This window comes from Myiozetetes cayanensis, unplaced genomic scaffold (assembly GCF_022539395.1).
Source record: "Myiozetetes cayanensis isolate MyiCay16 unplaced genomic scaffold, myiCay2020 scf31, whole genome shotgun sequence".
Taxonomy (NCBI): Eukaryota; Metazoa; Chordata; class Aves; order Passeriformes; family Tyrannidae; genus Myiozetetes; species Myiozetetes cayanensis.
The window spans coordinates 244,649-259,686 of NW_026087533.1; the positions used below are offsets into that span (position 1 = coordinate 244,649).

General features: G+C 45.9%; 1 protein-coding gene across 5 annotated transcripts; it reads right to left on the minus strand.

Moving 5' to 3' along the window:
• Positions 1-399: 399 nt before the first annotated feature.
• Positions 400-14,832, minus strand: HTR1D (5-hydroxytryptamine receptor 1D). 5 transcript variants are annotated; one of them, XM_050326216.1, is made up of 5 exons: positions 14,709-14,797; positions 10,041-10,109; positions 8,564-8,699; positions 6,349-6,475; positions 400-3,333 (listed from the first exon to the last, which is right to left on the minus strand). In XM_050326216.1, the coding sequence occupies exon 5, from the start codon at positions 2,248-2,250 to the stop codon at positions 1,114-1,116; it is 1,137 nt and encodes a 378-aa protein (XP_050182173.1). In that variant the 5' UTR covers positions 2,251-3,333; positions 6,349-6,475; positions 8,564-8,699; positions 10,041-10,109; positions 14,709-14,797; the 3' UTR covers positions 400-1,113. The 5 variants fall into 5 exon arrangements, with proteins under 5 accessions (XP_050182173.1, XP_050182172.1, XP_050182175.1 ...); XM_050326215.1 differs by lacking the exons at positions 8,564-8,699; positions 10,041-10,109 and having other exon boundaries at positions 14,709-14,832; XM_050326218.1 differs by lacking the exons at positions 8,564-8,699; positions 14,709-14,797.
• Positions 14,833-15,038: the final 206 nt, after the last annotated feature.

Here is a 15,038-nt window from a genome sequence, read left to right on the forward strand (position 1 = left end):
GAGATGAACGGGGGCAGGTTGAGAGACTGAAGGGCAGTCAGAAGGAGTATGGGATAACTTTCAAAGCAATGTGTGCTTCCCATCTGGCAAATCAAGTTCCACCCTCTGCAGCCCCAGCAGAGGGTTCTGACAGGATGATTCCTGACAGATGTTTGTTTGACCACTACTTAAAGTCTTCCAGAGACAGTGATGGTCCATCCACTCCAACAACCTTAATTACTAAGAAAATTTTCCTTAGTGTGTCACTTCATTTTCTCCTCTCTAAATTCCCATTTCTTGTCACCGAGGAGCAAAGCTCCTGGATGTTTTCTGAGGTTTTCATTCCACACTGGCACTAACCATATTCTCTTGTTTCAGTTTGTGCATGCAAAAAAATGAAATAAAAATATAAGATCGAGGTACTTCTCAATAATTTTCATGCTATTTATTTTGTAGTATTTCTGCACTGGCTATTCTACTAATGATAAAATGTGTAAAAATTGCCTCAAATAAATTGTCTTCTTTCTGCAGTGCACCAAAAACATAGCTTCAAATGCAGCAGTTGTGAAATATTCATATAACTTACATGCCTCTCTGCCCTGCTGCTGGTTATAGCCAGGCTGTGTCACACAACTTCTGAAAAAGTTACAGCTCTTATCAGCTTCATGGGGATATGATACAGGCCACAGAAAATGTAGATATCAGATCCTGCTCTCCAGAAACTTTCTCAGCCTACATACATGATTAATAATATACAGCAGAAATACTGACATCCTGCAAACACATGCACAATTTCCTCCCACCAGGTTACAAAGCATGGTAGAATTGGATAATGTGTCACCTCCTCACACAAGCCCAGCTCCCTTGTTTGCACTTCCCTTGTTACAAAGCTTATTTGATGTGTTGTTGATCTTATATACACACATGATCACTGCAGAGACCACGGACAAGTTGTTATGGGATGCAGAATTCCAGACAGAGAGTCTTGAATTGGCGAGAAGTTCCCAGTTACATGCACAGAACGGGGGAGCAGCAGAGCTGGCAATTACCACTCTGTTCCTTAGGAATAAAAGCATGGAAAGTTTCAGGTAGGCTATGAGATTACACAAGGGTCAGTAACACGAGGGGAGAGCCTCAAGATGAACACTTTTTGAAAAGTATTAGTTTTTGGAAAGCCTGTTTAAATTCTTCATTAAAAGCTGTATAAATGACTGGATTGATCAATGAATTCAGGTAACCCAACCAGGTAAAAAAGTCCAGTAGGATGGGATGAAACCAACAGGCATCTTGGCAAATGGGTAGGACTAGGGACATGACAAAAAAAGGCAGCCAGCAGAAAATGAAAGCTCCCAAAATAATGCCTAAAGTTTTGGTGGCTTTCCTTTCTCTTGCAGCAGAAATTCTTTTCCTTTCCAGGACACTGTCTGCAAGTTTTATTTTAACATGATTGATAAATATGGGGGATCCCCCTGAGTGGGAATGCCCTTCCTGGAGGCTGGCATTAATGGAGCAGAGAGAAGAGCCCGCAGAGCCGGTGATCAGGTGTGCAGTGGTAAAACGTTTCCCACATAACAAGGGTGGCTTCAGAATTCTGGATCGAGCTGCTGCATAAATTCTACCATACAATATCAGGAGGAGCACAGTAGGGATGTAGAAAGCTCCACAAGTGGAATAGATTGTGTAGGTAATTTGATCTGTGTTCACAGCACACTTTGCAATTTCTTCGTGAGCTTTCACTTGCCTCCAGAAAAATGGGGGCACAGAAATGCTGACAGAAATCATCCAGACCACTGCAATCATGAGGGCTGCTCGGCCAGCAGTGCGGCGTTTGGTGTATTCCAGAGCGTCTGTGATAGCCCAGTACCTGTCCAGGGCAATAACACAGAGGTGGAGGATGGAGGCTGTGCAGCAGGTGATGTCTGATGACAACCAGATATCACACAGCACCTGGCCAAAGGCCCACGTGTGGGTGACAGTGTAAGCAATACTGATGGGCATGACCAGGACAGACACTAAAAGATCAGTCACTGCCAAGGAGCCAATGAGGTAATTTGCAGGTGTGTGGAGCTTTCTAGTTAGAAAAATTGTAATAATAACAAAAACATTTGCAAGGATTGTTGCCAAAGTTATAACAGACAGAAGGATTGACAGGGAAATCTTCAGCCCTAAGAGTGTCCTTTCATCCCAAGCCAGTGGTGTTTCAGTGAAATTTAATGACTTATTTGCTGAGCTCTGGAGAGAGAACTCTGCTGAATGGTTGTACTGAGTCATCCTCTGCTCTGATTTCACCTTCCAGTGTAATCTTTCTAGGACAATGAAGAAAGATGCTCACTTTTTTTGATGGAACAGAACTTTTCATACTTCAGTCCAACACTGAAGAAATATTAACATGTTGAAAACTTCAGCTGACACAGCACAAGGGATTCTCTGAAACAAGATCTTCCATCACATCACATCAATGACATCATTGTTAAAGCAAAATGTTAACATTATCATCCAGATATCAATCTGGTGGACAACAATGCCAGCAGTACTATTAAGTGACGAGAACTCAGGTGGGTTTCATTTTCATCTTGAAGATGACTTTGTCTTTTTTTCTGAACTAACCTTCTGCAAAGCTGCAAATCAATACTGAAGGGTGAGAGACAGAACACAAACATCTGGGCACGTAGTTAATGTCCCTTTGCTTGGGATAAAGCTGCCCTCAAGAGTATTTTCCCTTTCTAATAGTTGACTGTCATGTTTTTGGTATTTACAAGGGACACTTTATTAGTAGAGTACTCAAGATACAAAACAATACAGTGTGGATTCTTTCTGTAGATATAATTTCTGACAGATTTGCAAATCAAGACTTCTTTTTGAAGAGTACAGCTCTTTGTTTTTATTTATTTCTCCAGACCATTCAGTTTTCTCTCAACATTTAGTCTTTGAATGCTGAAGTCAGATGTTAGGTACCAGAACTCAGTGTGTTGGCACACATTATAGCACAGCATGCAATCTACAGGCTTTCCATACTTTTCCTTGGATTCACTTAGTGTAACCTGAAGTCTTTACAAACCTGAAGAAAACATCCTAGGACAGATTTCCTTCAGGCCTTTCACTCACTTCCACCCAGGAGTACCAGAATTACTTACATTGTGCCAGCCCAGCCCTTCTTGAAAGGCATCCTGAATGTGGGCCATGAATGGCTTTGCAGTGTGCTATGAGTGCTACAAAGAGAGACACTCAACTTCTCCAAGCAGGTAATCATCAGGCCAGCCTTCTCCCAGTCCTCCAGGAGAAATGCGTCTCTCAGTCATCACTGGTACAGATTCGTGCATCCAGCAGAGAACGGACAGTCGGTTGGTTGGAAATCTGTGGAGCAAGAGCAGCATATATTCCACATGAATCATTAGCACTTTGATGTCAAACAGCCTCTCTTAAGCTCCCAAATCCTAACATAAACAACACTTTTCAGTTTGGTGTGCTTGATTTTTTTATAAACAACCACCTTCTGTGAGTTAAATTGATTTTTACAGATGCTTTTTTCTTTTGAGGTGTACTTTTCCAGTCGGACATGAGTCTCTTATTTCATAGACTATTACTTTCTTGTTTTTTTTTTCTCCAGGAAGGGGAAGATCCCTTCCTAACAACCATTTTTGTGACACTGAGCAAAGGTGCAAGTACAAGAATTTTTGAACATAAAAATGCTTATGGTGGCTGAAGTCCATCAAATCCTGTCTCTGACAATGGCCTATACATTCAGCTCAACCTCGTTGCCTTTTCCTGACACTTTGCCAACACTGATATGTTCTTTTGGAGACAGAGACCAGAACCACAAACAGTTGCTGAAGATGTGGATACACCACAGATTTATACTGCAGCATAATGGTGTGTTCTCAGTTTCTTTCCTCATGATTCCTGAAATTTACTTTGCTTTTTGAATCATTGCATGGCACTGATCTGACATTTCCAGAGAGCAGTCCCAATTAATATAATTCCAAATACCCTGACTGGTAATATCAGCTTTTTTTCCCCTGTCAGCTCACTTTTCACATCTATGAGCACTATATTTCTTCTCCCACTTTTTAACTAAGGTTCTTTGCAACTCTGCACAGCCAGTCCTTGTCTTTATTACTCTGAAGACCTTCGTTTCATCATCACATGTCATCACCCCACTATTCATGTACTTTCCAGATCACTCAAAGTCTCTTGAGAGTCTAAGTAATTATACTGGTTGAACTTCACTCACTCCATATACTCATCTGCTTTTCTTAATTACTTCAACAGATTGGTGAGACATAACTTACCTTCACTACAACCTGAACTTTGACTGTTCTCCAGAACACCATATTTACTATGTGCACAGTAATACTATTGTTCATTGTAATTGCTGCCAACTGGCTATGTGTACAGATGTGTACAGATGTTGGGTTACGGCTCAGCATTGTCCAGATCCCTTTGGGAAGTGACACCACAGCGGTTGTCCTGCAGTTGGCAGGTGCAAAGGGAGTTGAAGTAGAGGCTGAGGCTCCCACTGATCCCACTGCACTTTGGATCTGGAGTTGCACTGAACTCTCTAGCTGAGCACTGTCTCATAGTGAAGTTATGTTGTTGTTCCCTTTGGCCAGAAATAAAAGAATCCACTTATAAATATACCCCAGTTTCTCTTTAGTGAACAGGGATGCTGAAGTTAATCTAGTTTCTCTGTGAGAAATTTCCTTTATCTTCTCTGGGTTTATTTTGTTCCACAGCTTTAGCATCCCTTTAACTCTCTGACACGGTAATGGTTCACTTCAGAGCTATCTTACAGAGCCTAAGAAATCTCTTACTTGAACACTGGGCTGACTGCACATCCCACACAGGAGAAAAGTTAAACCAAAACCACCAGACAGACTGATTAGCAATATTAAAGACAATGACTGTATTTCTTAAAAACTAAAGCCAATCTTGATTTCAGTTACTGAGAAAAGTGTTATCGAGCCTTTTCCATATAATGTTATCAGCCTTTGTTCTGTGTTAGAATAATTCCAGCAACATGAACTAAAGGGAAGTGCATCTCACCCACCCACCTGTACATGAACAAGCCTATTAGTAGTCCTACTGCTTCCAACACCTCTCAATCACCATGGGAAAAAAACAAGTTGATGTGAAACATGGCATTTTCAGTGAAATGAACTAGTCTAGAGTTCAAATGAATTATTAATCTTTAACATACTGGTAAACTGGACACTCCCACACTGGGAGAAAGTCTTACTGAAACCAAATAATGTGTTAACATATCTTGAGTTAGTGAATTAATTAAGTGATGTCTCAGAACAAATTGTTTACAATAATGTTCCAAGTCAGGTATTTATCCTGTACTCAGAAAAAGCTACCATCTAGATAAAATGAACATACTCCCAATAATTTAGCATTTCAATTAAATTATCTTTTACTCAACTAAAAAATGCTGAACAGAGGGAAATAATTTTCCTGCTAAAAAAAAAAAAAAAAAAAAAGAAAAACATTTGCATAAACTACAGACACTGAAAAATTAACATTAGATGTTGAGCAGTCATTAAATTGAGTATAAGGCCCTGCACATAACTGCCTATTAAAGACAGCGGAACACAAATGCACACACACCCCCTGAACCACCAGAGCCCAGGGGGAGGAAAAGGCTGCCCGGCAAGTTCCCTGAGAGCAGGGACGGGAGGAGCTGCCTGGGCAGAGCTCCAGGGCTCTGGAGCACTGGGAGCACTGGGAGAACCTGGTTGTTGGGGAATACATCCAGTGCCAGTAGCTCGGGGTGCAGCTGCAGTGGTGCTGCAGGTTGTGCTCCGTGGGACAGGAGCCCAAGGCCAAAGGCTGTGAACTGCAAACCCTCTGGACAGCAAAGGGCCCTGGACCTGTCCCAGCCAGAGGAGGTGACACTCAGAGCCAACAACCCCCAGACTTTCCTGTGCTTGGACTGTGAGAGGGTAAAAGCCCAGGGGTTTCTTTGCTCTGGTCCCTCCTCAGAGGCACCAGCTCTGTTATTTTGCTATTGCACCAGGATCAAATGACTTTTAGGATCGAGACCTCTGAGATTCAACAATGGGAAACCTGGGGGGGAGCCGGTGAGAAAACCAGGTCTGACTGTGTGAGGATGGGGGAGCAGCTGTGAAGGGCCTTGAGTCCCAGCTCAGGTGGTGAGAGTGAGTGCCAGGGGGGCTCCTGGAAGGTCGGACAGGGAAGTTTCCTTAATACTGGTGATGTTATCACTTGTAGATAAGACAGCACTATTGTCTCCAAGCCAGCCTGGCCAGCGCTCAGTGCCTGCAGGCATTGTGTGCACAGTGTGGATCAGCCCCTGCCAGCCCTCTGGCCCTTTCCCCCCGGGCAGGGCATGGCAGGTTTGTCACCCACATTTCACAGGACGGGAATCCTCTCAGATGCTTTGGCTGCATCAGCACTGTCCTTGGTTCATCTTTTCTTGGACTTCACCTGGTGCTCTTGGCCATGGACTGTGGGCATTTTTTTCACTTCAAAGTTTCTGAAATAAATTGAAGATGATGTCAGAGCCAACCAGAGTGAGGTTTTCACAGCACAGCATGTGTGACGACAATGCCTAGCTGGAGCAAAAAAATGTTGTCTTAGATGCTTGCAGGTGAGGCTTCCTAAAGAGCAGTCAGGAGCCACACAGAGCAAAGGAGAGCACGCCTGTCCTCAGTTTATCCATGCTGGTGTCCCCAGTAGTTTATCCCCACTACTGTTCCCGTGGATTGTCCACACTCCTGCACTGAGCAACAGGCAGGTGTGGCAGCTGAGGGAGGATTGGGCAACTATAGAGCTGTGCAGTGAGAATGATGAGAAACCAAGGCACAGAGTGACCCTGGGGTGAAGAAACATGATGATACAACCACAGCAAGCAGCACAGTCACCAGAGCCTCCTCTGTAACCAGCAGGGACAGAACAGAACGTCCTGACTGCAAGGCCACAGAAACCAGGACTGCCCTCTGCAGCTGCCTCCCTCCTGCATCCCAAATTTGATCTGGGCTGATTGTGGCTCTCATTTATATACCTCAGTATATACCAACAGTATAGGAAGTTGCATGGGAAGGACCTTTTGATCCCGGTGTCCACACACTCAGTAGTTCCTGGAAGGTCCAGGAGGTAAGGAGATGTGTAATAATGTCTTGGTAACCTGGAGAGATTCTTTTTCATTAATCAGAAAGAAGGAAAGAGCATTTAAATGGAGAGACAATTTCAGACAGTGCAGTGCTACTTAACTTAGCAGAAAGCTCAGCTCAGGGGCTGGAAGGTGAAGAAAGATCATGTGCAATGTGAAAAGAAGACACACTTTAGTTGTTGGTGATAGCATTGGGACTGCTTCACTGTTCAGGGTCCTCACTTAAAACCAGGTACTTCTTAAGAAAAGGTGTTTTGCATCCCAGCTCTGCAGTTAAACTCACAGAGGAAGGGCAAGGTGGCAGGGTAGGGTCCCTAGGAGGAAAAACTGAGTTGTGGGTGTGCCAAGGCAGAACACTGGCAGGCAGGAGGAAGCTGGGGGGCACCACGAGCTCCTTAGCAATGAGTGCCATCGTGTGGGATCCAGGCAGGAGCTGCAGAGACCACTCAGATTGCCAGGGATGCTCAATCCCAAGGGTAAACAAAGTCCTGGCACATTTCTGTCCTTTCTGGAGTACAGCCATTACTGGAGAGTGGGGCGACTCCCACAGACTGCTGATGCACTTTCTGAGGATGCTGGGCTGCAAAGAGAAGGCTTTGGTGCACCCTGAACTGGGCTGGAGGGGGGTAAATAGTGTGTACAAAGTAGGTATTTGAAATGAAAATACAGAAATTTACTCTTTCACTAAATAGAACAATAAAAAAAAGGAGAACAAGATAAAATGTCCCTTAATATGTTGCACATTTCCCTCAAGTTCATACCAAAGTTAGAGGAATTAGGAGATTCATTCTCTTTCCTTGAAGCTGGGGAACTGCAAAGGGATGGCTGAGAACAGAGCTAAAGTTTAGCAAACTACTGAAAATCCATTTTGTAACTGATTATCACTTTTTGCACATAGAATTTGCAATCCTACGTAAACAGACCAGGTCTATTCTGTCATGCTGAAAGCACGACCAGCAATGAAGCTGCTCCCAGTGTGAGCTAACAGCAGGTGGCTAGGAGGCACCCCCTGGGACAGGAGGTGGCACTCCAGCCAGGAGGCACCCCTATAAAGGCACATTTCAGAGCAGAACTCAAAAAAGGGAGCAAGTTTTAAATAATTTCTTGCAGACTTGGGACAATTGACTCAAGCATGGAGAATAGAGTAGCTGTGGTGTCCAGCTTGGAGACAAAAGCCCGGTTCAAATATCATGAAATACGTTTAGAATTAGCTCCAGGAATCTGCCCATCCACAGATCACAATCACATCAGGATGCAGCTCCGGGCAGAACAACCAGGCAATGCCATAGTGCACTGAAGAAATGAGAGGTACAGTCTGTAAATTCTGTTTGCACCTGAATTTCTGGTCAGCCCCAGCAGCAGCCAGGCCCTTTAGAGCTGAGCATCTCTCTTTCCTGCCTGTGAGGGGAGCTGCTACACGAGGGAAGAGTTCATATTTCTGAAGAAGTGCACCTGACACCGCAGTGTTCGCTCCAGCACGGCTCCTGCAGCACGGCTGAACCTCTAATGACACGATTATTTTGACTGTTTCCAGGTAAATCAGGCATTTTGTTTCTTTGACATGGAGAACAGCACTCTGTGTGAGAAACTGGAGAGAAAACATTTCTCATTTTAAATAAGCAACTACAGTAATTGGCAAGCAAATATTGGCAATGTTTAACACTTTTGCTGCCTTCTTCCCACCTTCTATTTCTGCTCAGCTTTCAAGGAAGTATTGGTATTTTTCCTCTCTTACTTTTATTTATACACAGCTACCATGGATTAGCAATTGACTCATTGCTAACTACCAAGTTACAAATGCTGTTATAACTAAATATTACCTATCAAAGAGACAGGCTGGGATTTAGGAGCAGTAATGTTGGTAAATACTACATTGCAAAACCAGACTCTACAGTAGGTAACCATAAGTTCTTTGAAGGCAGCACTGCCTGGAGCACTTCACTCCCTCAGCCATAAACAAACACACACAATGCAAACACACACAGTGCAAAATCTCCAATTAATTCTTTCTTTCATCTTCCATTATTATTTGGTGCCATGAAAACAGTGGAATTTTAAGTGCCAAAAAATACAAGGTGGTGTGAGATTGTAATGCCAGCTGCGTCCAGGTGCCTGTAAGGTGGGATCTGGGACAGGCAGCGACACGATTGGTCTGGATGGGCTAACTGATATAGAAACTCTGAAGAGTGGCTGATCATCTCAGGCTCCCTCTGTGGAAATTACTTTCTCCTCATGTCTTAGAAGCTGTTCTTATGGTGCCCATTTCTTTTCAGTTCCGAAAAAGGAAGCCTGGAGTGATCCCACCTTGTAAAAGCCCAATTTGAGCCCATCAGCCTTGCCTGGAGCTTGGAAGCAGTGGTGGATGGCAGGAGAGCTGGAGCAGGGACAGGAAATCAGTCAGGGTCTCCAAAATACTGAAGTACTGGAAAGAATGGGGACTGGTTGTTACAAATTCCTAGAGAGCATCTCTAGACTGTTTTTAGACTCAGGTTTAATGATGTTTAGACTCAAGTGTTTAATGATGTTTTAATACCTTTATTCCTAAGTCAACAAAATATTTGCATTCATCCAGTGGAGCAATGGAAATAAGGCTCATATTTAGTGCTCTGGAAAAGCCCTAGTGCATTCAAGGAGTCCTCAGTGCTCAAACCTTGGTATTTTTTAAATCAGCTGGAATCTACAATGATAGCTGCTGGAAAGACACGCAAAGAAGAAAAACTTCTTGCGAGTCTCATCCAAATTGTCCTTGCTTGGTTCAGCACTCCACTGTGCTCTGTGGCTCTCCCACTGATGCTTTATTTAATTTTGTTTCAGCATGCTCAGCCCTTCCTATGAGACTTTATCCATCAGCACAGTGGTCCACTAAGGTTTTTCAGGGCCATCCATATAAATCAAGTTTCACTTTTACATTTTGGCCATTATTCCTTACCTGACCTCTTCTCCAGTCCAGAAGTCAAGAAGAATTATATTTTTTCCAGAAAGGATCTTACAGGATTGCCTGTAGAGGATTTGAAAGGCATTGGTTGATGTGGTAATACTTGCACTTGCAACAATCAAGCCTTAAAAATACAAGCTATGATGACAGATCCCAATTGATCTGCCTAACTATAGACACTGAATCAGCGTGTACCCCTGATTGCCAACAGAGAGGATGTGAGACAGCTTCGGAAGGCAGCACACTGACCTTTCCTGCAGCACTTCCTCACCTGGTAAATAAATTTAAAATGCACTTTCGCAGAAACAGGGTTTACACTTCTTGAAAGAAGCACCCTGTGTCATTTTACCCTTTGTCCTGCAGGCAATTCAGGAAGAAAACGAGAAGAACTTCTGCCTGAATGACCTTGAGATGTAGGTAGTGTGTGAGGGAACACATAGGGATTTTACCTACAAGCAAGGAGGATGAAACATTCTACCATGCAATTCTACAATTCTACTGGCAATTTCTACTGTGATGGGAACAAGGAGGACCAGTAGTTGGTACTTTCAGTAATGGTTTGGGTGAATGACATTTCTGGGGTTCTAGAACACTAGAAAACAGAATTAAGGTTAAATTTGAGTTTAAGAACAAGAGCAGGGTATTTAGTTCAGGTAGAAAGGAGCAGCTGCCCTGTTGTGTGATCACAGAATCACAGAATATTCTGAGCTGGAAGGGACAGGCATTATCAAGTCCAACTCTTAAGTGGGGATCAAATGCACAACCTCAGTGTTTTTAGTACTGTGCTCTAACCAGTGGAGCTACCTCAGGGGATGGAGAATAAACAGCTCAGGAGAAGCTCTGCATAGCGTGGGACCAACCTGCACCATCAGCAGAGCCAGTGACATTGCACCTGAGCAAAATGGCAAAGACCCTGGCAGGGTGTAACTAGGAATAAGGCCTTGAATAGATCTTCTTCTGCTCACCTTGAACAAGGCCAAATGACAGCCCTGCATTCAGCTTTGGGCACTGTTCCCAAGAACACATGGACCATGTAGGAAGAGATCAGAGGAAAGCAGCAGGAATTGTCAGAAAAGAAAATGTATGGGAATAAACTGTATGAAAGGACACGGCTGAAGGAGAGGTTCAACAGTCTTTCTATGCATGAAAGCCTGCAGAACAGTAAAGAATAGTCTGTTCCTCATAGCTGTGACTAGTACCATGAAAGGGATAGGGATTTAACTACAGCAAGGAACACTAAGCCATAAGGAAAACCTTGCAGATAGTAAGAGCAGTGAAACCTAAAGTATTGCTTGGGGGCATTGTGAAATGTTCATCACAGAAAGTCACAAGGACAGGTCAAACAGTCTTTCTGTAGTGTGATTTCCTGTAACCAACAAAGCAGCAGGAAAGAAGACCTAGACAGGTCTATCCTGTGTAAGATGGTAAAAAACAGAAGAAATTTTGTTTCCTGCAATATGGTGTAAACTTAGCCAATTCAAAATGAACAAAATCCCAAGACAGTGCAAGTTTTGCAGACATTACAGTTCATATCTGGAACTAGCTCAAGACTCAGCATTATGGTGCTGTGGTTCTCCACATGGGCAGAGGAACTAAGATAATTTTTATTGCCTTCAAGCAGAGAGTGGTGGGAAATGACACAGTTGCTTATAACAACCATCACTGGATGTCACTGGGGAAACAGAGCCCCCAATCTCCACCATTTCAGAGCATGAACAGGAGGAAGGAACTCCCCATAAATGTGCCAGGTAGGAGGCACTAGAATGTTCTCCTGACACACTAGGTGTCATGGGTTCAGGTGCCTGGGTTTTTGGTAGTAGGGAGTATCTATGGCCTCCCTACTGTGCTCAGCCCCATGAGCTTTTCCTACATGCCACTGGCTTTCTGAGCATTGCTCCCTACCAATGTCTGCCCTTCTCTCTCGCTGCACTCTGAGCTTTAGTCTACTCCTCTGCCTTCAGGGTCACTTTCCAGGGTGCAGACACAGTGCAATGCTTGTTCCTTTGGTTCCTGAATGTTTGTAAGGCACTATGAAATAGCATTCCCCCATATGCCCTGTTAGGAGCTCTCCAGCCTTGGCAAAGTGGCTGAACAGTTATTGCTTTGACCGCAGTGTTTATGGCCACGATGCTGGTTATTTCTGTCCCTGGTTTAGAATAAACTCCCCTAGTCACCCCAATTTCAATGAGCTTAGAGATGGGAAAGTATCTGCACAATATCTCTGTGCTCATATAGGGTCAATAATGGGCAGGAAGGAACCTGAGTCCTGCACTGTGCCTCTGGGCACAGAGGATGGATCGTGGCTTGTGTGCACACTGAGGGATATCTCTCTTTACATGCATCTCTGAGTGCCTCACCAAAGGGCACAAAGGAATCTCTACTCCAAAGACAGAGGAAAAAACAGTCAATTTTTATGCTGACTTTTGATATCAGGTTGGTTCCCCTTGAAGCTGTATGTAGGACAGCTCTAGCCAGGCAAACAGCTGCATCACTTGCCGTGTACATGCCAGAACAGTGACACTTGCCACTGGGTTTTGTTCTGCATTTAGGTGAGGACAGTGCACTGCCATCATGCTTAACTTTGTGTTAGATGGTGAAAGTAGCCAGGCCCATCACATCTTCCTACATTTTGACATCTCAGTTTAAGAAATACATTTCCCAGATTTCTAAGGAAGCTGCAAACCAGCAGTGGGGTTGATTTTTAATTTCCTTATTCTCTGCCATTTACTCACACATGCTTGCATTACATGTGCTCAATTACCAGCCCATCAGAAGTGCGATAACATCAGAAGAAAATGAATGAGTGATGACTGGTGAGGATGTTACTCTGAGATCATCCAGATTTGGGGGTAAATGGGAAAACCAGAAAATGTTACAAGCAACATGAAAAACGACAGGTTGACTATTTGTTTGATATTTGTTAACTTTACTATTTGAGAAGCATGTGTGATGTACAGCCTAAATCCTTTGTTATGATGTTGTCTTGACTTTAGGGAGAACATGAAAACAAAAGCAAGTTTGTCTTGAGAAACCTCACACATCCCAGGCATGGCTTTCTGGAATAATCTATGTAACACTCCACTGACAACAGTTCCTGTGAGGAGGAAGTTACAATTACCAGCAAAGTAGTCACAGAATCACAGAATCATAGAATCTCAACAACCCCAGCTCCCTCAGCCTCTCCTCACAGCACTTGTGCTCCAGTCCCTTCCCCAGCCTGGTTGCTCTTTGCTGCCCCTGCTCCAGCCCCTCCATGTCCCTCCTGAGCTGAGGGGCCCAGAGCTGGACACAGCACTCCAGGGGTGGCCTCCCCAGTGCTGAGTGCAGGGTAAGAATCCCTTCCCTGCTCCTGCTGCCACTGATCCTGAGCCAGGCCAGGATCCCTTGGCCTTTTGGCCCCCTGGGCACACTCTGGCTCATGTTCAGTCCCACCTCTCTGAAGTCAGTTGTCCACTTAGTTTTGCAAAGGGAGTTTCTTCCTTGGGGTTTACATCAGGCTCACTGCTAGGAAAGGGACTGTCCGTCTGGGGAAGCATTATTCTCCTTGAAGTCTGTGTTCAAGTCTCAAGCATTGCTGCCTGCAGTATCCTGAAAAATTCAGGATTATCTCATGACTGGAGGGCAATGCAGTCCTTGTCCCTGGCTGTGTCCTGCTCTTTGCTGCAGGACCAAAACTCATCCCAAAAGTGGTTCACATTCATCACTGCTGCAACAAGTGACAGGTGGTCCACTGGCTCATGTGAGAAAACAGTGTACTCTGTCCTGGAAAGCCTGGCCTGCATCCAAGCAGGTACATACACATGGACAGGTGAGGATTCCAGAAGTACAACATTACAGCAACTCCTAACTTTGTGCTAGCACCTCATCAGAAGTGACATTTGGACACCATCATACCTGAAGCAGGAGTGAGGAAGAAGCCAGGTAGCTGAGTCACTCACAGAATACAAACCTGGACGGTGTGGTATAATGATGGAATAACCCTAAGAAGACAAATATCCAAGCCGTAGTAAACCAAAGCTTTCCCCAGCTCGATCCACATAAAATTACACTTTTAAAGTGGTCGCTTCATTTACCCAGGATCACCCTGTGCTTGGAGGAAGAGACCTGCAATACACATTTAAAGCTCTAAATCGCCTATGAGAGCAAAGCCTCCCTCTCAGATACACGGCATAAAGGGTCATTACAGGCTGCCCAGAGAGACTGTGGCTGGAAACATTCAAGGTCAGGTTTGACGGGGCTCTGAGCAGCCTGATCTGGTTGAAGATGCCCCTCGTGGCAGAGGGGAGGGACTAGTTGACCTCTAAAGGTCCCTTCCACCCAAGCCATCCTCTGGTCCTGTGACAAACGCCCGTGTCGGTGCCGGGGGGTTCCCCGCTCTGGGCTGGCCGGGGCCCCGCAGGGCAGCGCCGCGAGGGAGCCGTGCCCGCCCCGCCCAGCGGCGCCCGCCGAGCCGGGGCGATGCAGCCGCAGGCCCCGGCCTCCAGCTCCTGCCCCTCGCCCCCGTTCCCCCTCCTCCGCCGGCGGGTCCTGGGGCTTCTCCCGTGGCCACAGTGGCGAAGCCCTAGGCAATCCGTCCCCGGGAACCAACTTCAGCCGGGGCTCCGCGGGGAGAGCCCGCCCCGTCGGCAGCGCTCGGGCCGCGCCCCGGCCGTCCGCACTCACCCCGCGTCCGCGCCGTCCGCTCCCCCCGGCCCGGCAGCGCCCGCCCTGAGGACCGGCGGCCCCGGCCGGGCTCCGTCGCGCCCCGCGTCCCTCTGCGCTTCTCCTCCGCTCCGCTCCCCTGCTCCGCTCCGCCGCTCCCTGCTCCGCTCCGCCGCTCCCTGCTCCGCTCCGCCGCTCCCTGCTCCGCTCCGCTCCGCTCCGCTTTCTCCTCCGCGCCGCGGGGGCCCGGCCGCTCCTCGGCGCGGTGGCGGCGGCTCGCTCAGCGTCGGGGGCCGGGCCGGTGCTCTGCCCGCGGCTGGGTCGGGCAGCGAGGGGCCCCCGGCCCAGCCT

Coding starts and splice junctions, on each gene's coding strand:
- HTR1D (XM_050326215.1), bottom strand. CDS start 2,250: ATGACTCAGTACAACCATTCAGCAGAGTTCTCTCTCCAGAGCTCAGCA.